At 45.7% G+C, this 23,509-nt stretch overlaps 1 protein-coding gene across 3 annotated transcripts in view; it reads left to right on the top strand.

The window, feature by feature from the left end:
• Positions 1-23,509, top strand: part of LOC118226563 (RNA-binding Raly-like protein) — a 122,909-nt gene that overhangs the window by 34,937 nt on the left and 64,463 nt on the right. For all 3 annotated transcript variants that reach the window (XM_035416314.1, XM_035416311.1, XM_035416313.1), the window contains exon 2: positions 1,420-1,693. In XM_035416314.1, the coding sequence (XP_035272205.1) occupies positions 1,438-1,693 (256 nt within the window). In that variant the 5' untranslated portion in view covers positions 1,420-1,437. The remainder of the gene's footprint in view (positions 1-1,419; positions 1,694-23,509) is intronic.

The raw sequence follows: 23,509 nt of genomic DNA on the forward strand, positions 1-23,509 counted from the left end.
CATTACCATTATAATCTTACATTACATTAACAACTTACTTACCTACAAATGTGAATTTATTCAGCAGTTGAGCTCTGTCAGTCTTTCTGTAGACGCTGTTGCTCTCATTACAATGCACATATTGTCCTGAATCGTTTTGTAAGTTGCTCTGGATGAGCGGTTATGCTTAATGAATGAAATGTGAAGTACAATGTAATCTCCGATAGGGGCCCTAAAGTTCATTAAGCTGTTTCCACCTGTTGCCGGGGTCTCAGTAGAGACAATGAACGGCACTGTACCCCGGGGAAGGAGCGCAGTCACGTCTGATTAATGTGTGACGTCTCAGTGTGATTAGTACTGAGCAGGAAATACACCACAGTAGATTGAAGACACACTATGCAGGATCTTTTTGCCTTGCTGCGGTCCTAAGTTTACAGTCAAAGAAGTCTCCTCCTCTATTTTCAACTCCGCCCAGACACCTCTGTTTTTATATCCGTTTTTATTTTTATAACGGCATATTCTGATACCTGTTTCCGTCGAAGGAAAGAAATTCCATGGTTGACTCTGGCTTTTGGACGAGTCCTGTTGGCTTGTCGTTTCATTGCGCTGTAATTCTTCACCTCGCAGTACCAGTAGCTTGCTAGCTACAAACGCTCTGCTGAAATATGATCCTACCCCTCAGGCTCGGTAGCCACACCCACCCCTTGCCACACAGAAAATAGTGTCAGACCCAGAAATTTCCCAAATAAATCTTAGAAGAAGAAATACAGGCAGTGAAGTACCGTCTCTGAAAATGTGCATAAAGACAGAGATTGACAATGCATCAGAGATATGACTGAGTATGGTTATTTTATATTATGTTCAAGATAAAAAGAAATACTGCATAATATGCCTTTAAGGTATTTAGGCTATGGTATAGTGTACAAAGACAAAGGCTTACATTTTTAAGTGTAGTCCATCACATACATCTAAATATTTAACTCAAGCAATTCAGGTCAAGTGCCTTGCTCAAGGGTACAATGGCAGTGCCCCAAATAGGATTCAAACCCGCAAACCACTAAGTTACAATCCTGGTTCCCTAACACTTATACTACACAATTTGTTAAAGTCTGGTGTGAAGTTCAGGTGGAACACATGCAGATGCGTGCGGGCTGGACTTTGGCGAAAATGCGTGTGTGTGTGTGTGTGTGTGTGTGTGTGTGTGTGTGTGTGTATGTGTGTGTGTGTGTGTGTGTGTGTGTGTGCATGTGTGTGTGTGTGTGTGTGTGTGTGTGTGTGTGTGTGTGTGTGTGTGTGTGTGTATGTGTGTGTGTGTGTGTGTATGTGTGTGTGTGTGTGTGTGTGTGTGTGTGCGTGTGTGTGTATGTATGTGTGTGTTGCAGTTTGGACGACTCTCCCCGCGGTCTAACCCGGCGTTCCCGGCCTGTGCCCGTGTCTTAGGAAGGCCTCCGGAGGAGAATGACCGGGAAGAGTCAGACCAGCAACGTGACCAACAAGAACGACCCCAGGTCGCTCAACTCCCGAGTCTTCATCGGCAACCTCAACACGGCCATCGTCAAGAAGACGGACATCGAGGTCATCTTCGCCAAGTACGGGAAGATCGTCGGCTGCTCCGTGCACAAGGGCTTCGCCTTCGTCCAGTACATGAGCGAGCGGAACGCCCGCGCCGCCGTTTCCGGGGAGAACGCCCGCATCATCGCCGGGCAACCGCTGGGTGAGTCGGCGGTCTTTGTGAGGCGCTTTGAGCGGTTGGCGTCGCCGCTGCGCGCCGCGGTCTGTCCTCTCGTTCGCGCTGACCTCGGTCTCTTCCGTTCCGCCGTTTTTTTGTTTTTTTTTCCCCGCTAGGCAAGGCCTCTGTGTTTTTATTCGTCTCGAGAAGCTAAAACTAAATGGAGAGTTTCGGGGCATTGTTTTACATTGCTTTGTCCGGCCGACTTAATTCTGCTAAAACATAATAACATAATCGTAAACGGAAGCACCTCATTAGCATGTGCTGCGGGGCTGTGGAGCTGATTTACATATTTTGTGTTTGTGTATGCATATGTGTGCGTGTGTGTGTGTGTGTGTGCGTGTGTGTATGTGCACAGTGTGTGTGTTCCTGTATGTCTGTTCCTGTGCTCGTGTTTTGAGGCGGTCACAATCGATGCTTGTTACTGCTTGCAATTTTGTTCAGGCAGCGCTGGACATTTTCAGAGGAATTCAAATGGCTGTTGTTAATTGGTTGAGGAAGCGCAGGTCGAGGGCAGAGGTTTCTGGAAGTTTTCCAGAGTGGTTTTCTGTCCTTTTCCAGTTGCCATTTTCTGACGCTGTTTGTTTTTCAGCTGTGGCAGGGAACAGGGAGCTATGGCTGCTTCATCGGAATTAAATCCTGTCCTTTATAAACAGAAAGGGTTTTTTTTAAAGGCCTTTTAGACCCTTTACTCTGTGCTCCATTTTTCACTTAACCTGCTTTTATACAGTTATAGTTTATTGTCATTATTAGTATTTTTTTGCAATGAAAAAATATCAATATATTTGTATCAATATATAATTGTTCAAAGCAGTATTGCTGAGGGACTTTTGTTGCCCCTTTAAGGTGCGAGACCACAAACATCTGATTCAGTTTTTAACTGAACATTCTAATGCTGATGTCACAATCGCCACCGGTAACTGAAAGCAGTGGAGTTCCAGAATAATGACTTTTGAATTTTGAAATTAGAAGTTGGAAAAAAAAGACTTGCTTTCCAAGAACACCTGCTCTTCAAAGGGTTAAAATGAGACTATGGGCATTTGGAGAATGGAGTGCTGGTTCTCCCAGCAGAACAGACAGGCGGAGAGCTCTGAGAGGGTGAAGAGACTGACAGGCGTGTGGGATTACTGCTCGCTGCCACAGAGCAGCTCTGCCCAAGTGTTCAACGGGTATTTTATGTCTAACCAGGGGTGGGATGAAGGAGGAGTGGGGAGGGGAGGGACAGTAGTCTTGAGAGAAAGCCACACCTATTGTTACCTTGGTTTCACCCAAGGATAAGATGGAAAAAAATGAACACAAACAGACATTGTTCACACAGCTAACAGGCTAATTATTATTGGAAAAAAAAGAAAAAACCATATGCTTGACAAGGTGCTCTCCTGTTATCTGTGTCATGTGGCTGTCTGTTTGATGTGAACACTGATACCCAAAACGGGAATTAATTCCGAAGGAGAAAGAACTATCTTGACAGGAGCTTGCAGGGCACTGGGGACAAGGGGAACGGTTGCATTACTGTGATGGCACGTCAGCTTTGGTTCTTTTCTTATTTGTTTTAATTACTGTGAAAATCCCTCTGGCGCAGTTTAACCTGAAGCTGTTTTCAACGAACGAGGGATCATTCATCCAAAGCGGCCTCACTGCCGTCGTTCAGAGAGAAAGTGTGTGTGTGTGTGTGTGTTCGAGAGAGAGAGAGAGAGAGTGAGTTGGTGAATGAGTGGGTGGGAGGGAAGAATGGGAGGGTTGGTGGGTAAGTACGTGGTTGATTGAGTGGGTGGGTGGGTGACAGAGTGTAGAAATATCCATTCAATGAGTTTGTGTTCTGTAATTGCTCCTCTATATGCTGGTTTTCACTGGTACCAACGAGTTCAATTCAATTCACTTCAATTAAATTTTATTTGCATAGCGCTTTTTACAGAGAACTGTCACAAAGACTCTTCACAGAGTTGCAAACAAAGCAAAAAGAGCAAACAGAGCAAACAGAGCAAACAGCAGACCGGAACCCCCAAAATGGCAAGTACATAAATTTAAAACTCCCAGTGGGGAGAAAACCCTCAAACGGTGGCAAGAAACAACTCCCCAATGAGAAGAGATCTTGGGAAGAACCCAGCTATAGAGGGGGAGCCCATCCACCAGCCAGCCTGGTGTAAAGTAGCAGTAGAATGGAGTGCAGCAGAAATGCTACAAGGGATCTATCACAGCAAATCAAATGGGTTATGCAGGTTACAGCTGAGGTGAAAGTTAACAGGAGTAACAGAAGATTAAATAGTGCAGTTTAGAGGAGCCGGGTGATGGATCTGGAGCTCCAGGCTGCATCATGGGCAGGGAAGGAACAGGGCTGAAGCAGTCCATGACCATGGAGCGAGGGACAGGGTTGGAGTAATCCCGTGGACTCAGGCCCAGACCCAGTCTCTATGTTTGAGATGAACAGGACAGAGAAGAGAGAGCTAAAGATTAAATAATAATTTTGATGTGAATATTTTTCAAACACATTGTTCAAACTTTTTAACCCCCCCCCCCCCCCAAAAAAAAAAAATAAATAAATAAATAATAAATAAATAAATACATTTCTATACAAAGTGAAAATACAGAATTCAAATATGAGACCCCAAAAGTACACCACAAGGGACACAAAAGTAAAGTAAATCAAAGAAAAGAAAGAGTTGTTGTATTCGTACAGGCTAAAACTCTAAAGAAAGGATAGATCTCAGACTTTGCATTTAGAGAGCAAACCTGTAACAAACCTTTTTTTCTTTTTTTTAATTAAGTTATTACTGAGAATTTAACCACCAGAGCAGTTCTACTCTCAGTGGTATGTCAATGTAAGATTAAAAAGCATCAGCTTTAACTGTTTCTACTTAGTTAAGACAATGAAAGCTATTTTCTATAAAAAGAATGGCCTAGTATAACCTCAAGTATACCTGCACAGTACAGCATTAAGTCACCAAAGGTACCTGCACAGTACAACTTTAAACCCTAAAAAAATACCTGTACAGTACAGCCTCAAAGCATCAAATACACCTTCATAGTACAACTTTAAACCCTCAAATGCAAAGTTGCCCAATATATTGTACCCAGAAATATGCATGTAAAGTAACCATCTACTTACCTGTACAGTAACCCTTGGGGCTCACAGACACATCTGTACAGGTATTGGCTCACAGATGCACCTGTACAGGTGTGGGCTCACACACACACACACCTGTACTGTAATCATTTATAACCTCAAGCATACCTGTTCAGTTGCCTTCCACCCTACCTTACACACTGCTCGGTACAGGTAACTCAGATTGCTGTTTTCAGCCTACTTGTTTGTAGGAAATGAGCTAATTCAGGTGTGCAGATCACTGATGACCTGTCTGCCGACAAACAGAAAAGAGAGAGAGAGAGAGAGAGAGGGAGAGAGATAATAATATCTCTCCTATTCCTTGTGGCATCATGTCTCTCAGACCATCACATTACCGAGGTGGAAGGGTAATATGAGAACGGCCAGTATTCACTTTCCGGTCTGACTGACGCGACGGCTAACGTGCTAACGTGCTAACGTCCTCCCGGCGCGTGAATCCGCCAGCTGCTCTCTCTCTCTGTGTCTCCGTCTCCTTCTCTGTCAGAGCAGCGGCGCACGTTCTCACGCGTGCGCGTGTGTATGCGTGTGTGTGTGTGTGCGCGTGTCTCCGCTCGCTAATGGAATTTCTGCACATGTCCGCCGATAGCATCGCGAGTCTCTCTCTCTCTGCCGCGGCTCGATAAGTGAAGCCGCGGCGGCTCCCCGCTTACCGAAAGGCAGGGCGAACATCGCGGAGAGGTCTCGTTGGATGTTACATATTAATGGTCTCGGAACGTTTTCGCATTGCCCCCGATAAGACACGTAGAGAATGTCAGGAAAGAAAGAATAATAAAATAAATAAAAATAAATAAAAATGGCTGAAAACATGAAGTAACTGAATAAAATTAATCTGCTTCTCTTTATGTTTCCCCAGGGTGGAAATAAAAGATACCCCACAGGGATGTTTTCTGTGTCAGGCACATTGATGAATACAAATGTCTTCAAACTGTTCTTTTTCAATTACCTGCATACACACCTGAGCTTGTGGCTCCAAAACATGTCCCCTGTCTCTGCAGTCAGGTGCGATATGTAGAATGAATTTTTTATTTACACAATCTGTTTTGTGTGTGTGTGTGTGCGCTGGATTAATGCCCACTCAGGCTATGAATCAAATATTTAAGGAGCTGCAGATAACGAATCTATGTATGTTGAAAAAGGATCCCCCTTCTCTCCCTCTCCCCCCTTTTCCTCCTCTCTTTCTCTCTCTCTCCTTCTCTCTCTCTATCTCTCCTCTAAGTGGGCATGTGTCTTATTCCCCCGCCTGCCGGGTTTGGTAAATCAGGCTTTATTTTTGTGTAAATTGGCCTTTAAACTCATTATATTAGCCGTTGTTTAGGAGACGCCCCGCAGTCAGTGTGACGCGGGGAGAACAGAGTGACTCTGGCAGATGTTAACGAGCCTCGCTTGTGAAAGAATCGCAGGCGTCTGGTGCTAATTGAAAGCTGTGTCTACCCTGTGCGTTTTGCTGTTGTACTGTATGTGGTACTTCAACACTGCCCACGCGGTTCTTTTTAGCGTAACATTATTACCATTCCTTTCCCAAAAAGAACATTCGGTGTCAGAAGCTGGTGTGGTATTTTACAAAATAGTTATGATGAACGGCCCAATTATTTTCCTCGCGACTCGTGTTTACCTGTCATCTCTGAATTAGCTTACAAAGAAAAAAGAAAAACAAACCCTGATGTAGCTGCACCTTCTTTGCATCCTGGGTAAAATTTCATCCCTCTCTCAAGCGCATGAAAGAAGAGATGAAGGTACGCACTGCATGTCTGCCCTGTGACAGGCTTAGTCACAGAGGAACAGCTAAATCTGTTTCCAGGTTGGCAACGGTATGCAGAACAGAAGGAAGTGATGTCAGAGTTGACCAGTATCATGTTGGTTTCCAAATCACAGAGTAGTGTTCAAAGCATTAAGGTGCATTCCTAGTACACACTGGTCTGTTTCCCAACAAAAGAGTGTGCAACGTAAACCCATACACAAAACCACATAGAAGATGAGTCAGCCTCGTTTTATTTATTTTTTATTGGTTTTTTTTTTTTGGTAATGGAAATTTACAATGACGCATAATAAAAAATATAAGATTTCCACTCTTTGCATATCACATTGGTAGCCTCTCTCTTTCTCTCTCTCTCTCTCTCGAAAATTGACATGGCATTCACAAAAAAAAAAAAAATAATAAAATAAAATAAAATAAAATAATAATCTAAAAAAGTGAAGTTTTGAAATGCAGGGACAGATGAGAATGCCCATTAGCCAGGGATGGTGATAAAACGCTGTGTTTTTTTAGAGAGCAGGAGAAAAAGTCGTGAAGCCTCCTAACGATGCCGGTCAGGCACACAGAATGTTCAATTACCGTCTCTCTGTCCAGATTTCTGTCCGTGCCTGCAAATCATTTAAAAAGCAAGCTGGAAACTGGCTTTTGAGTTATTATATTATACATTAGTGTTTGTTTAGTTGTTTTATTTATTTTTTGCCCACAGCATTTTTTGTTTTATTTTCCGTACTCAGACTAGATTAACAGTTTCTTTTGATTTTGAAAAAGCCCTGTTTTTATATCTGTTTAGGTGATCTTGTTTTTATCATTTCTTGTTTTGACTAATTTTACATACAATATTATTTTTTTAAATGATTTAATTTGTTTGTTTAGTGCATTTTGGACAGATTTTCGGACAGTGTAAGATATTATGCAAACAGTTTTCAGGAGCAACTCTAATGCTCAGGCTCCTGATCCAAACAAACAAGCAAAATTAGCCACAAGAGCTCCTCAGATTGCATGATCTGAAAGAAGAAGGAAAAAAAAAACTTGGTAACCTTCAGATAATGCCTTGTTTCTCAAAACCCATTCTGCTGGATATTCATATTGTCACAAATGTAAAGACTGAGATAGAACTTCATTGAAATATCATTCAGTCCGGACAAAAATAAAAAATAAAAAAATCTTATCCCTGATAGAAAATGGTGTGACAAAGTGTGAAAATGTATGCAGAGAGTGTGGCATTTCAGAGAGAACGCACAGCACGATGGATTGACAGAGCACATTTGCAAGGCTGGATACGTTTGATTAGGCGTGAGATCAGGGGACCAAGCTTTCATCTGTCACTCTGTCTCTCCAGGAAACTTTACCGTACTATAGGGCTGTTCAGCTTTACTGTTCTGTAGGACTGTTCAGCTACTGTTATGTAGGGCTGTTCATCTTTACTGTTCTGTGATGATGTTCAGCTTTACTGTTATGTAGGGCTGTTCATCTTTACTGTTCTGTAGGGCTGTTCAGCTTCACTGTTCTGTAGGGCTGTTCAGCATCACTGTTATGTTGGGCTGTTCAGCTTTACTATTCTCTAGGGCTGTTCAGCTTTACTGTTCTGTTGGGCTGTTCAGCTTCACTGTTCTCTAGGGCTGTTCAGCTTTACTTTATCATTATGTAGGGTAAAGTACCCTTATGAGGTAGTGAGAATCAAACAGGGGATGTGCGTACGTAAACTCCGGGGTGGTACAGTGTGATTCATTTCCTTTCATTGGACTGTACGGTCGTATGTGGTGGTCATAAAATTAAAAATTAAAAATAACTGTACGACTTACAAGACAGACAGACAAGGGGGAAAAAAGGTTATGCGCAAGTAAAAAAAAAAAGATTGGCTGCGCACCGAGAGTTTCATGTCCATGTCCTCAAAGCTCGCAAAATAACGGCCTCCCCTCCCTGCTAAGGCCTCAGTCCTCCTACCCTTTGCCGCTGTCTGTTGACACACGGGGTTTTGCAGGACAGGGTCCCGTGGTAAAGGTGTCCCTGGGCATCCTTCTTGTAAGCCCGCTGGCTTTGAAGTCATTTTTTATGCAAACGGCGCTATCAGACTCCGCTCTCTCTCGGACGGCCCGTCAACCTTGTTTTCTCCCTGTCTCTTTCAGGCACTCGTATGCCTACCCTGATATTACCATTACTGATTTTCCTTTGCTTAAAAGGCCCATTTGGTGCGCAGGAGATGGTAATTAGCAAGAGCAACAGCACGAGGCCCGAGGCAGCGCCGCCTGACACGTCTTTGACATCGCATCAATACAAATTGTAATTTTCCGTAATCAAATAAATGAAACGAAATTGATTTTCTGGCCGGAGTTTCAGGCGGATGTCTGGAGGTGACGAACGCCCACAGCCGATCGCGGGCAGGGCAGGGCTGGGGGGGCGGTGGGGGGGGGGGGGGTGGTGGTGGAGGGTTGGTAGGGGGAGTTCTTTTCCGGAAATTTCAATGAACACACAAGAAAACAGAGGTGTGTGTACCCTGATAGCAGAGAGCCTGTTTAATCTGGATAGTTTCGAAGCGATTTTCGGAAGCGTTTCCATCCCATGGAGCGAGCGCGCAGTGTGCCTCTAGCGGCCCGGCCCGCCGGCGGGTAGTTTAGGGCGAGACAAAATAATTTGGGAATGCCGCTCCAGATAGTCACGGCAGCGCCAATTCGCCGCGTCATGCTGGCGGCTGTTGCCGATGGCGATATCGACGCGCGTGAAGGCTTGCCGGGGAGTGGCTCGGGAACCGGGACGTCCCGTCCGGCACGTTTTTCGGAGGGAAGCGCGGGCCTCCTGTTACAGGTGAGACTCTTAGGCCAATGGTGGAGAGCGGAGGGAAGCGCGGGCCTCCTGTTACAGGTGAGACTCTTAGGCCAATGGTGGAGAGCGGAGGGAAGCGCGGGGCTCCTGTTACAGGTGAGACTCTTAGGCCAATGGTGGAGAGCTACAGGGTTATGCTAGTTTATGCTATTGCTTAAGCCAGCGGTCCTGGGGGCCCTCGCGCCCCACCAGCCCCCCCCACCCCCCGACCCCACCCCCCGCTTCATTTGATTGCTTTTTGTTCCAACAGTATTTGAGTATTTACCCTCTGAGGCTACAAAGTAGCTATGCTTGGCATGAAGAATAAAAGCCCCATATTCATATTGCAAATGATTACCTAAAAAAGGCAAAATGAACCGATCAAATTAAAGAAAGTGGTAAATCCATAGGCTCCTAATCGGTGGAAGTGTGGACACATCAAAACAAATCATTTGGTAGATAATAAAGATTTCAAAGATAAAGCGAACGAGAAATGAACAGAGCCACTAATGTATTAAGCTTAAGGAAATATATATATTAAAGTACTTAAAGGCATTCATCCAACAGCCTTAATTGAGCGAGGGATTAGCTGGAATGAAAACAAGCTGACACAGGGGACCCCCGGGACCGAGTCTGAGAGGAACCGACTCGACCCTTAATTGATCAATTACAGCAGCTGATTACAGACCATTAGCTCACCTCCACTGGTCTCTTGGGTCTGACCTGGCTGCTGGCTTTAATGTGAAAACAGTCACAGGAGGGGAGGGGGGGGGGGGGGGTGGGCGGGTGCGTGCAAGGTTATGATGAGGGTACGAGCTCTGGAGCTCCGGGGCAAGAAGGCAGGTACAGGTGAGATGCCCTTACCTGAAACCCAAAGACTAGGTGAGACAGGCTGTTGATGTCACCTAACATCTTAAATCTATGCCATTATTATAAATCCTGGAGTGCTGTCGATCTCTTTCTTCTCACCCTTTGGATTATGGGAAATGACTAGCAGCCAATCGGAACCCTTCTTGTGTTTGAGTTTGGTTTCGGCAGTTGAAGGTGCTGAGTGTTTGGTGAATAGGGTTGATAGACTGTGGCCGGACTATGGCGGTGCAGTGGAAGGAGTTTCCAGGGTTGAGTCTCAGTGGGATCCTCTCTGTGAGGAGCCTGCATGTTCTCCCCCGTCTCCATACGGGTTTCCTCCGGGTACTCCGGTTTCCTCCCACAGTCCAAAGACATGCAGGCCCCAAGGGGCTCACTTGCAAAACAGATGTCAGTCTCAATGTGACTACCCTGGTTAAATAAAGGGTAAATAAACATTAAATAAACAAAAAAAAAGGGACCAAACAGGAACAAGAGACCGACTTGTCTGTGCTGCTATACCCTCCATGAGGGGAGGAGCCGTACGGAAGACTACACTGGGAGACTGAAGCCATTTGCCTGTTCTTGCTCAGTTTGAGGCCTGTTCCACTCGGTGCTGTAATACTTACAGATTCCTCTCCTCCTCTTCCCCCCCCCCCCTCCCATTCCCCTCATCCCCCCATCCCCACCCGCCTGCCCTCAATTTCTGCAAAAGTTGAATTTCATTTTCCGCCGCACCCTTAAAAATAAATGGGAGATCATGAGATCGCATTTCTCCGAGGCCGCTCTCCGAGCGCGCCGCGCATTCCAAGCATCCGGAAGAGGATTGAGTCCCTCGGGAAGGGGAGACTGTTCCTACTTTAGCGAACCTCACGTCACACTGGGAGGGAGGGAGGGAGGGAGGGGGAACGAGAGGGAGAGGGGGGAGGGAGGGGAAAAGAGAGAGAGGGAGGGAGGGACGGAGGGAAGAAAAGAGAGAGAGGGAGGGAGGGGGAATGAGAAGGAGAGGGGGTAGGGAAGGAGAGAAGGAGAGAGGGAGGGATGGGAAGAGAGGGAGGGAGGGAAGGAGAGAGAAAGGGAAGGAGGGAGGGAGATGGGGGAATGAGAGAGGGAGTGAGTGAGGAAAGGAGAAGGGTTTAGCTACTATGACTGACCCTTTGGATGGTGCTGGAGTACCCATCCTGCTTAATATCGCTACCCCAATGCACTACTGAGGGGACCCTTGGTAGGGTGTACCCCTAACCTGTGCAGAGATGGGGTACTCAGCCTACCCTGCACTAAGGCTGCTGAGGACTGTCCTTCAGAGCTCGGTACAGTACTGAGGAATCCCATTGGACCCCTGCAGATAGATGCATTTTCATGGTCTTCATTAGCTTCTGTTCTGTTTAATGATGCGTGGAGCTGGCCGTCACAGGACCTGTGGTGCCTGGACTCCCTTAAATATGCAGGCCGATGGGTCTGTGTTTGATGAGCTATTATTTCCTGCGTCCCATTCCACCATTTTCAAGGAGTTCGGCTTCAGTTCACAGTTATCGGAGATCAGGAAATCACTCTCCAGTTTCTCCTATTGGTTCAAAGTACTTGTTTTTCCTTTGATTTCGATTAGGATAATGCACGAAAACCTCTTTGTTGGCACTAGTTTGTGAATGGTGCTCATATATATGATGTAGGTCGATATTACAATACGTTTTTATTGGGTGATTCATCGGTTCTGTGATGTTGAGTCATTTGTTGGGTGGTCGACTGAATGATTTAGCGATCTGTTGTTTAATCAACTGATTTGCTGATTTACTGATTGATTGATGAAGTGCGCGCGCGGGTCAGGTCAAGGTGGTGTCGGCTGGCGATGTGGGCTGGTGTAGAGAAAGGCGTCGGCTGTACCGGACAGAGAGCGTGTTCGTTTTTTTAAACTGCAGTGGTGCGCAGAGCTCAGTGGGGTGTGGGGGGTGTGTGTCTAGGGGGGGGGGGCGGGGGGGGGGGGGGGGTCGGGGTGAGCCTCTGCCAGAGTGTTCAAAGACAGCACTTCTAAATCCCAAAACTGGCTGCCGCTCAGCTGTCGCTAATTTAGTGCGGTTGGAAGAAAAGAAGAAGAAGAAGAAGAAGAAGAAGAAGGAGAAAAAATACGACCCAAACTAAACTGGCTTTGAAAACAGCGCGCTCTGTCAGAAAGGGTGTCTCATTGTGATTTCGAAGCTCCAGGGACGTCTGACTCTGTCTCAGCAGACTACAGAACACACTAGGGTGAAGAATAAGTATGCAAAATCGTGATTTTTGCTTTTGAGGACGCTTTGAAATTAGCATATTTCCTAACATGCAGTCCCTGTCCCCTTCAAAACGAACGATAATACTTTCAGGATTTCTCGGTAATGCGTGCTGAGACACAGCGCATATTTTAGGGTCATGTGACTTACTGTCAGCAGGTTTAACCTTGTGCAGAACCAAGGTTATGGTAAGCCATGGTAGGCTATTATAGAATGTCTGCTGAATTAAGTTTGCATTGGGTAACCTGCTTCAGCTATGAATATCTCTCCATGAACTTCTGGCGATTTTCCCAGGATATTGGTATATTATCGTTATTCATTTTGCATCAAGATGACACTACCTTCCAAGAGCATTCGACAGTAACTGTGCCTTCGAGTAAAATCAAGTCATACCAGAGATAATGTAAACCATTTAGACTTTTTTTAAGCTTCTGAATGGTGACTCTTTGGAAAGTAGGCTTTATTTAGGTAAAATGTGTGTGTGTGTGTGTGTGTGTGTTTGCGTGTTCAAATGTTCTTGAATGTTGAGCTGCCTTGGAGACGATGACGTGCGGCATCTCACAGAAGCTCGTTTACCTCTCTGCGGGACATTGGCGCTGCTGACTAGCCGCTGAGTCTGCGCGTTAGCACGTAAGCGATCGCTCTTCCGAGCTTTTCGCTCCCGGGGTCCTGTCAGAACGCACACGGGAGGCCCCGCGAGCGGCCGTCCGCTCCGCCTGCGCGCCCAACTCTTATAAAATGTAAAATAGGTAACAGGTAAAGGTTCCCTCTGCTTAGGCGAGTCCCCCCGGGAGAACTCGGCCGTTTTTTTTTGTCCGGTTTTATATCCCCCCCCCTCCCCCTCCCCCCTCCCCCCTCCCCCTCCTCGTGGGGGCTGGGAGTGTGGACAGGGCTACAATGACTGCGCACAACGTCCGCTGCCAGGAGGAAGGCGCTGAGCCGGAGTGCCTGGCGGTGACGGACAGGGCGCGCGTGCTGAAGTCAGCCGGCACAGGAGAAGAGAGTGCGCTGAGTGCATAGTAAAATAAACTGCCCAATTTAAAATCACTTCCTTGGCTTCTTTTTTTTTTCTTTTTTTTTCTTTTTTCCTTTTTTTTTCTAAAATAGATCAGCAATAGCGGAGCCTGCTGTGTGCATTAAAGATATATAAAGGTTAACTAGCTTCTATTTTCGAGGGGGGGAGGGGGGGGGGGGGGTGATAAAGTTTAAAAAACCTTTTTTTCAAATGACTTCTTATGACTTCTAAGAGCTCCCAGAGTTTAATTCTCAGTGTTTCATTGTGAACCCGAGAACTCCAGGCTTGCTGGTGTACTCTGAGGTGTCCACGGAAACAAAAGCCTGCGTACATCCATGCTGCTTTTTTCAAAAGCATCCCTTCAGAAGGTGCCAGAAGTGCCTGGTAATGACCGCTGTTAGGGATATAATTATGAGCATAATTCTAAGTTTTTGTAGCTGTAGTTGTTTCTGAGTATAATGATGGCTGATGGTGTTTTTTTGTTGTTTGCTTTTTTTGACTGCAGTGGTTACTGAAGATGTTTGTTGACTATAACGATGAGTCTGAAATGCGTTTGTGTGATTCCGAATGATGGATGCAGGTGTTTTTGTTATACTTAGGGCTGGAGGTATTTTGCAACTGTAATGGTGGCTTAATGCATTTTCGTGACTGTAATGGCTGGATGTGTTTTGCGACTGTGAAGTAACTGAGAACGCATTTGGACAATAAGGTTGGCTGAGTATATATACTTTTTTGCAATTGTAATAGTGTCAGATTTATCTGGGACAGGGCTGGGTAGCCTGAATTTGCCATTTTGCAAATTTAAGTTGAAACATGTTCAAGCCATAACTGTTCCGCTGATACATTATTTCATCGTCTACGCAGTAAACGTATGATGTGAAATACACACAGGGGTGCAGCTCTTGCTTTTCACTCTGAAGTTGCGTTTTTCGTCTGATCACACAGTCAGTCCTACAAATATTTGCTCGCTGATCTCGTCACAGACGACATCAAAGATTGTTTGCCGTGGGCTGCACTTCTGAGAAATTACTTTCCGATGTGTTAAAGAACTCATTCGGATCAGAAACCGAGAAAAAAATGGGGGGGGGGGGGGTGGGGGGAGGAAAGAACCCATCAGTTTTTTTGTCGTTGTGCATGCTGGGTAATATGCTAATTTGAAATGATTCAATGAAGTACTTGAGTGAATATTCATAAATAATGAATATGCTAATCATGGTGCATTTAACCACGTACCGGGCTCTGACGGGGCAGAGTGTCAGTGCTGTTCTCTGAGCCGCAATGTGCTGTTCCTGTAAAATCTAAATGGCGTTCCCTAGTGTTTTTGAACTTGCTGTTTCAAATCCAGCGATGGCTCTGTTTCCCCCCAGCTCCAGGATTTCAGGAAATTCTATCCTGTGGTTTGATACAGCATGACACTGATCCATGCTGGTAAACACAAGAAATGGAATGTACTCAAAACAATCTTACATCATTCATTCATTCATTCATTACGTGAATGTAAAATATATGTATTTATTGGGAGAGTGTTTTTATTGAAGGAGTTCAAATTCAATATTTTAAAATCCCCCTTCCTTTTCCTTTGTCTTGCTGTGGGTTTCTTCTTAATGATGTTCTAAACAGTTGCTTTTGGGAAGCCTGTGGTCTGGCCCAAGTCTCTGTGTTCTTATTTCTCAGCCTTATAATGGCTTCCTTGTCTTTCAGTGGCACATCTCTGGTCCTCATGTTGACAAATGGCAATAACAGACTACAAAGGCAATCAAGACCAGAATGCTCCCTTAAACCTGCACTAAAGAGGCAACTGAGCACACCAGACTAGTCAGAAACACCTTTTGATGCCATTTGTCTCGAATATTAAAATTCGGTCTCTGTGTAAAAAGTGCTGTATAGAAAATATGTGTGTGTATGTGTGCGTGTGTGTGAGTGTCTTTTTGCGTGCATGTGAATGTGTGTGTGTGTGTGTGTGTGTTTGAATGAGTGTGTGTGTGTCTGTGTGTGTGCATGCGTGTGTTGCGTGTGAGTGTGTGCGTGTATTTCCCTGTTTTCCAGCACATCTGTTGCCATGGCAGACGAAACATTTGCTGTTGTGTGTGAGATCGGTTTGCGGTGTGAGGTGAAGCTTGCGCGGGATTCTGATCTGTTTCCCGCCGTACATCGGTGATGTCTGAACACGACAAAAAGCTTTTCTGTACTCCTCAGAGACGGGCTTCTCGTTGTACGGAGGCAGGCTATGCTAATTCAAATTCTCTTATGAATACCACAAATCTGAATTCTGTGCCTACATTTCCCAGGAGACTCCACTGTAACCCCCCCCCCCCCCCCCCCCCCCCCGCAAGACAACTCCTGAAGTGGAGAGGCAGCGTATGGTAATTCAGAATATGAATTAAATAAATATAGAGTTCTGTGGTTACATTTCTTGGATATCTCCTATGTCCTCTAGCTACCCCCTGCCCCCCAGCACAGGCACACACACACACACACACACATGCGCACATGCGCACACATACACACACTCACACACACACACACACAAAATGAAAATGATAAACGAAGTGATTTTTTGCGCTGCTTGTTGATGCCTGTTTCTGTTACTGTGGCATTACCTTCAGTAATATGGAAAGGGAAGCGAAACCTGGGGAATGTTTCAATGTGGCTTACAGTTTGGAGTTTGGAGCGCAGTAAGTATTCAGCTGAAAATGAAAAAGCATCTGTTTAAAATCTGCTGAAGCCCCCCGCTGAGTCAGCTCCCTCCGCCCCACTCCCCCCCCCAACCCCCCCCCCCCCCCCCCCCCCCAGGTGTCTCCCTACCTGTCTTCCAGGGAGGCTTTCCTTGTCATCGTTGCCTCCGGCTCGCTTTGTGGGGTTTTACCGTGAAGCTTTTTTTGTGCGTGCGCCATAAAAATAAAAGTTTTGATTGAAACCTGATTCGTTTTTTCCTCACGGAGGATTTGAGCCTGAACGGCAGCCTATTTTCGGTGCAGAGAATAAGGCGTGAACTGTGATTGGTTGGAGCTCTTACAAGGGGCGGGGCTATGAGAGAGTCTAGTACGGCTAGGCGTTGTGGCTGGGAACAGTGACCACACAGGGACAGGAGAGCCGGTCTGTTCACAGTACAGAGGGTAGTGCTGACGGCGTGCGGCGCCGCCCTGCCAATCAAACCGTGTAGTGCCCAATCAGGGCGTGTCTCAGGTCTTTTTTTTTTTTACGCCCGCCCCACTCCCCCACTCCCTCCCACCCCACACTGATTCTGTGTTCCCCGCCGTTTCTGATGGAGGTCACCTGCCAGATGTCCTCCATCCTGCGCGCTCTCTCCTTATTACCGCGGTTACGCAAAGGCCCCCGAGCTGGGGCAGGGGGGTGGGGGGGTGGGGGGGTGGGGGGGGGGGGAGTAAAAGCGCCAATTCCGCGCCCCCCTGACCCGACGTCACGCCGCGTTCCTGGGAGAGCGCGCATATGCTGGGAATGTTAACGCCACGGGGAATCTCGGAATAACCGTATTCAGGTCACCAGGCAGGACCGGCAAATATTAGAAAAAAGCCCTCTTCTGTCTTTATCCCCCCTCCCTCTCCCTCCCTCCCTCTCTCTCTCTCTCCCTCCCTCTCCCTCCCTCTCTCTCTCTCTCTCTCTCTCTCTCCCTCCCTCTCTCTCTCTCTCTCCCTCCCTCTCCCTCCCTCCCTTTCTCTCTCTCCCTCTCTCTCCCTCCCTCTCTCTATTCCTCCTCCTCCCTCTCTCTCCTCTCCCTCCCTTTCTCTCTCTCCCTCTCTCTCCCTCCCTCCCTCTCTCTCTCTCTCTCTCTCTCCCTCCCTCTCCCTCCCTCCCTCTCTCTCCCTCTCTTTCTCTCTCTACCTCTCTCCCTCCTCTCTCCTTTCCCCCCCCCCTCTCTCTCTCTCTCTCTCTCGCTCTCGCCTGCACTGATAAGCTTTGGGTATTTGCTCAAAGTAAAGCCTTCGGAAAGCTGAAGAAGGAAAACTACTGTTTTCATAATTCATCAAAAGCTAAGCCTTCGTTTTATATCAATACTTAGTTTGCACATGCATTTCTGCAATCCTTGTACAAGCATCCTCTTGTTTTTCCACATAAATTATCCAGCAGGCGTGCATCCTTACTGTTGTTCTTTGGGTGTTTTTCCATGTTTTTTTTTTTTTGTTTTTTTTAACACTCAATTCTCTTAGCTTTATGAAACACATTCGGCAAACGTTGATGTTGCGGCTGCTGTCTAACGCAGACAATAAATCAATGTGAACATTCGAACCCGGGCCCTTCAGCGCACAGCTCAACACAGAAAGGGTGAGCTGTGTTTGAGGTCCGGGTCTCATCCATCTTTCCAGCCTTCCTGGTGTGCCGCTCTGTCTCCCTGTATTCCATTAGTGAGGAGGTAAAGGTGGAAGCTTCGTCCGTTTGTTCTGCTCACGCAGCGTCGTCCCCGCTTAGGTTGTCTGGTTGCCAGAACATTCTAGGAAAGTCACGCCCCAGACGTGAGCCTTCAGACAGTTTCCCGGACAACCCCTGAATGGCATTTTGCATAGAAACGCAAGAACGTTAAGAACGCATAACCATGACAACAGGACGCTCTGCCAATCCTCATCTGCTGTTTTACCTGCAAACCATTCCACACCCTGACGGTTCAGCGTGAAGAAGCACTTTCTGACATCCATGCGGAATTTACTTTCTGCTTATTTCCACATACTAAGCGCCTTTGTTCTACTGACCCAATCAGAAAAGCTATCAGAAAAGTCTATTGAGGAGATCCCTGTAATTAAAAACCTTCAACATTTAGGGCTTGACTTACCGAGACCTTTAGCATATGCAAAACCTTTTAGCACACACAAAACTAACAACACTGCCAATGATTGGTGACCGTTGCTCACGTTGTTGGTTTTGCGTCTCTTGAAAGGTTTGCGCATGCTAAAGGCCCTTGTAAATCCGCCCATTGGTGTTAAACGTTTCAGGTTAATAAATGGTTTGTAAAGCGTTCGCTGTGAGTCTCTGATACGGATCTCAGTCTCAACCATTCATTGTTTCGTTCAACAGGCCCCAACTCTGTCCTTTTACGGGATCATTTCGAGAGCAAGTCAGCGGTAATTCAATGTTGGATATGGGATGTTTTAAATTCTAGATTTTATTCTAGATTTTATTTTAGATTTTGGTTGTGAATTATCTGGGGCATCACAGCATGCACAATGCTGAAAAAAAAAATCTGCTTCAGTTGGTCACTTTAGTAAATTATGTAGATTATTAGGGTCAGTATTTCAACACGTTTGAGTTAAACATTGCATATGTGCATGGGCATACTTCAAGGGCAGATGCACTTTATATATATTTGTTTTTTACTATCTGCTCACAATGACAGAGAGCATGATGGGAGTTGTATGCCACGTGGGAAGATCCCCATGACAGTATTTTTAAAAGGTTAATTTTGTAATGAAAAACAAATGTATTACCAAGTTATCACTGGTTAGACTACTACAAAAATAAAAGCATATGGCTCGAACTAAGGACAGCAATTTTTCTTTATTTTAAATGTCTGCACTCAGAAATGAGATTATAACCGTTTCAATTTTGTTTTCCAGCTTTATTTATTTGTATTTTTTTTAGAACATTTTAATCCTCACAGAGGAGAGAGTTCGGAGTTTTTTTAGCTGTTTGGCTCTCGTTGGTTTAACGTGGCATAGCCGCCACACAAATGAATTACAGCTGCAGGAGTTGACACAGTGGATAAATGTAATTTAAAAACGCATCCGAGTACAAACCAGGGGCTGTTGAAATGCGGCCCGGCGCCTGAGAACACTGTTCAACATTCAAGGGGATTCATTCAGTGTGCAAAACTATTCAAATAAATCTCCCGTTTGTTTACGCCACGTAGAGCCGCTATATCATCACAACTGACAAAATGCAATTATGGTGAATAAACAGACAAAAAAAAAAAAAAGCTTGCTTTCTTTTTCCCCCATTGGAATTACGTAAGATTTTTTTTTTTTTAGTTTATTATTTTGTGTGCGTAGAAGAAGAAGAAAAATAATAATAATAATAAGAAGAAGATTTTGCTAAACTGTACATTAGCAGGAATTCATCCCCTATATCCCACTGATTTAATGATGAGAACAGGCCATTCAGCCCAACAATGCTTGCCATTTTCCTGACTAAATCCGTGCTCTAATTACCTACAGTCTAGAATAGATAGTATCTAACACCATATCAAGCCTGGTTTTGAAAATCCCCAGAGTTTCTGCCTCTACTACGTGACCTGGCAGGTTGACCACTCTCTGCGTGAAAAAGCTTTTCCTAATGTCTGTACAGAATTAACCTTTTGCTCGTTTCCATTTATGTCCCCTTGCTCTCCTAACGGAACTCAACCTGAACTCAACATGGTTTATGTTTTCTCTGGGTCCTTATATATGTTATGCAGTGGGTATAATGTGCTTTGATGGTTAGGGAAAGCAGTTTGGAACTCAAAGGTTGTGGGTTAAATTTCCTGCAAGGGCCTTGCCATTGTACCCTTGAGTAAAGTCGCTTAACCTGAATTGCTTCAGTAAATATCCAGCTGTATAAAGGGACTGTATGTAAGGAACATGAGCAGTACAAGTCCCTCTGGATATAAGCAGCAGCTAAATTCTGAAGTATAATGAAACTATTAAAATGATTTTGATTGCTTTGGGTATTTAAAGCAATTTAAGAACAAGAAAAAAATAACCGTATACATGCAATTCATTTGACTTATATTTTAGTCAAGGTTATTTGCAAAATCTCAATTTTCACCCTAGTTTTTTTATTTTATTATTTTTTAAAATGAAAACTGCATCATAATTATTAGTCTGATGTCTTCTTCAGACTGCTCGTAATTTATTTTATTTATTAATTTGATAAAATAATGCAGGACGGCTGAAGGTTTGACAAGCTCGGTAATTAAAATCTTTCAAATGGAGAGCCTTTTGCTGAACGGTTCAGTGCAGACGCACACAGCAAATTAGCTAGCGTAGTTAGCGCACGCCGCTTCCCTGGAAACTGAATTTGAGTCTCCTTTCTTTAATTTGCCCCACATACTTTTTGAAATGAAACTCATCATCTCACCAGCTCTGGTTCAGCAGGGTAAAATCTTACTTCCACGCCACTGAAATAACCTCCTTCACTGTTGTTCCCCTCAACCAATCAATCAAGCCATCTGCTGCAGCACTTCTTTAAGTCATTGCATCATGACAACGGTTTAAAAAGAAAACGAAACAAGAGAAAAACCCTTAAAGATCGCAGACGCTGCAGCCCTCCAGGGCTGGAGTTAAACCTGCAGACACTGCAGCCCTCCAGGACTGGAGTTAAACCTGCAGATGCTGCAGCCCTCCAGGACTGGAGTTAAACCTGCAGACACTGCAGCCCTCCAGGACTGGAGTTAAACCTGCAGACGCTGCGGCCCTCCAGGACTGGAGTTAAATCTGCAGATGCTGCGGCTCTCCAGGACTGGAGTTAAACCTGCAGGCACTGCGGCCCTCCAGGACTGGAGTTAAACCTGCAGACACTGCAGCTCTCCAGGACTGGAGTTAAACCTGCAGACGCTGCGGCCCTCCAGGACTGGAGTTAAATCTGCAGATGCTGCGGCTCTCCAGGACTGGAGTTAAACCTGCAGGCACTGCGGCCCTCCAGGACTGGAGTTAAACCCGCAGACACTGCGGCCCTCCAGGACTGGAGTTAAACCTGCAGATGCTGCAGCCCACCAGGACTGGAGCTAAACCTGCAGACGCTGCGGCCCTCCAGGACTGGAGTTAAACCTGCAGATGCTGCGCCCCTCCAGGACTGGAGTTAAACCTGCAGATGCTGCGGCCCACCAGGACTGGAGTTAAACCTGCAGATGCTGTGGCCCTCCAGGACTGGAGTTAAACCTGTGCACCCTGCTGCACCCCAGGACTGGAGTTAAACCTGCAGACGCTGTGGCCCTATATGACTGGAGTTAAACCTGCAAACATTATAACCCCGCAGAACTGGAGTTTGAGATCACTGATTAATATGGTAAACTCTCGACTCCCGCCTTTGGCTACCCTGGTTAATATGGTCCGGTGGTGATCTTTAAGGTGAGACTACCCAGTGGCAGCATCTTGGGAACACTGTACCATGTAGGAGGAAACGCAATCGTCTTTCTTCACTGTTTGACGTACGATCGAGGTCATCGAGGCATCCGCGGCAGGGCGGTATTCAATCAAACCAGTAATTGTCTGCTAATCACAAATCACAAAGCCTGACGCTATCAGGAGCTGTTTAACATTTTACTTTCTTTTTTTTTTTTCTCTTTGGGTGGAACAAAGAAAATAAAGGAGTGCCATGTTGCTGATTGCCTTGGGTGGTTTTTTTTTTTAGTTTTTTTTTTAGTCGATGTGAGGCAGCGGGTAAAGCCGCTCGCCTGTTTTCCATCCTCTGCGAGGTCGCGTTCACCTCGTTTTTTTTTTGCGCGGGGCCGATAGCCCTGCCTAAAAGCACGGGCCCGGTTTCAACGCTGTTCCAGGAGAAGCGCCTTTTACACAATTTATGTGTAAAATCCAAAAAAAAGAAGAAAAAAAAAAACGACAACAACACAAAATGAAAGGATGAGTCTGAAAAGCACTGCTGTAATCACAGGGCTTCTCTGCCATCATTAATACCCCTAGTGAAGGGTAATGGAATGTAATGGGATGTAATGGGATATGGATCACTTATCTGTGCTCCCTAACAGCGCCCTAGAAGGGCCGCACCAACGCAAAGGAGATCCAGACCCAAAATCAATTTTAGGCAGATTACGAGATGCAGCAATCAGTCTTCCTTTTCAAATAGCAGGATGCATGATGCACTGCCCCACCCGACTTCTCGACACGCACACACACACACATGCACACACGCATACACACACACGCACACACACACACGAATACACGCACACGCACGTGCACACATACACTCACACGCACGCACGTATACACATGCACACAGACACACACTCACACACACACATACAAACACCTGTGCAGAAATGATCTCATTAATGAAAGAAAAGGCAAAGATGTGATATTCATTGCAGCAGCTGTGCTGTAGAATAATAAATAAACTCATTTCTCTACCTCTTCAGTTCTGATTTCATTTCCCTGCTCTCTCTCTCTCTCTCTCTCTCTCTCTCTCTCTCTCTCTCCTGCTCCCTCCCTCCCTCCATCCCTCCCTCCCTCCCACCAGTGCACACCATATTGCAAATGTACCAGGAGGGAAAGGTCATATCATTAATCTACTCTCACACTGCCAAATGGCAGCATATCCATCTTTTCCAATCTGATTTTATTAGATTTGTGTGCGACGGCTCTGAATGGCCTTAACCCTGTGGTTTCCGATGTGCCCGCAGGAGTGTGTGTGTATTTGTGTGTGTGTTTGTGTGTGTATGCGTGTGCATACGTGTGTGTGTGTGTGTGTGTGTGTGGGTATCTATCGTCTTTTTAAGATCTAAGAGCACAACCTACACCCATTGTAATGTATGTGTGTGTGTGTGTGTGTGTGTGTGTGCATGCATATGTGTATGTGTCCGTGTGTGAGTGTTGTGTGTGAGCGAGTGTGTGTGTGTTTGTGAGTAAGAATGTGCGTGCGTGTGACTGAATGTGTGCATGTATGTGTGAGTGTGTGTGTGCGGGCATGTGTGTATGTGAGTGTTGTGTGTGAGTGAGTGTGTGTGTTTGTGAGTGAGAATGTGCGTGCGGGCATGTGTTTGTGTGTGAGCATGTGCATGTGCGCATGTCTGTGTGTGTGTGTGTGTGTGTGTGTGTGTGCGTGAGCCCCAGAGGTAACAGTGTGCAGTGAGGAGGGTAGAATCCCTTGGCAGTAGTCTCATTAACATGGGGTCACTGGTTCACAGTTGCAAAAGGGCAGAGGTTGAAAGGAGCATGTTGTACGATTAGGCCAGGACCTGACATTAAGCGCTCCTTTAAAAGAAGCACGCTGGCTAACGCATGCCTCATAATGTTTGACTGGGAGCAGTCAACTTTATTGGCAGACATTTGTTTTATCTGTC

This window comes from Anguilla anguilla, chromosome 4 (genome assembly GCF_013347855.1).
Source record: "Anguilla anguilla isolate fAngAng1 chromosome 4, fAngAng1.pri, whole genome shotgun sequence".
Classification (NCBI taxonomy): Eukaryota; Metazoa; Chordata; class Actinopteri; order Anguilliformes; family Anguillidae; genus Anguilla; species Anguilla anguilla.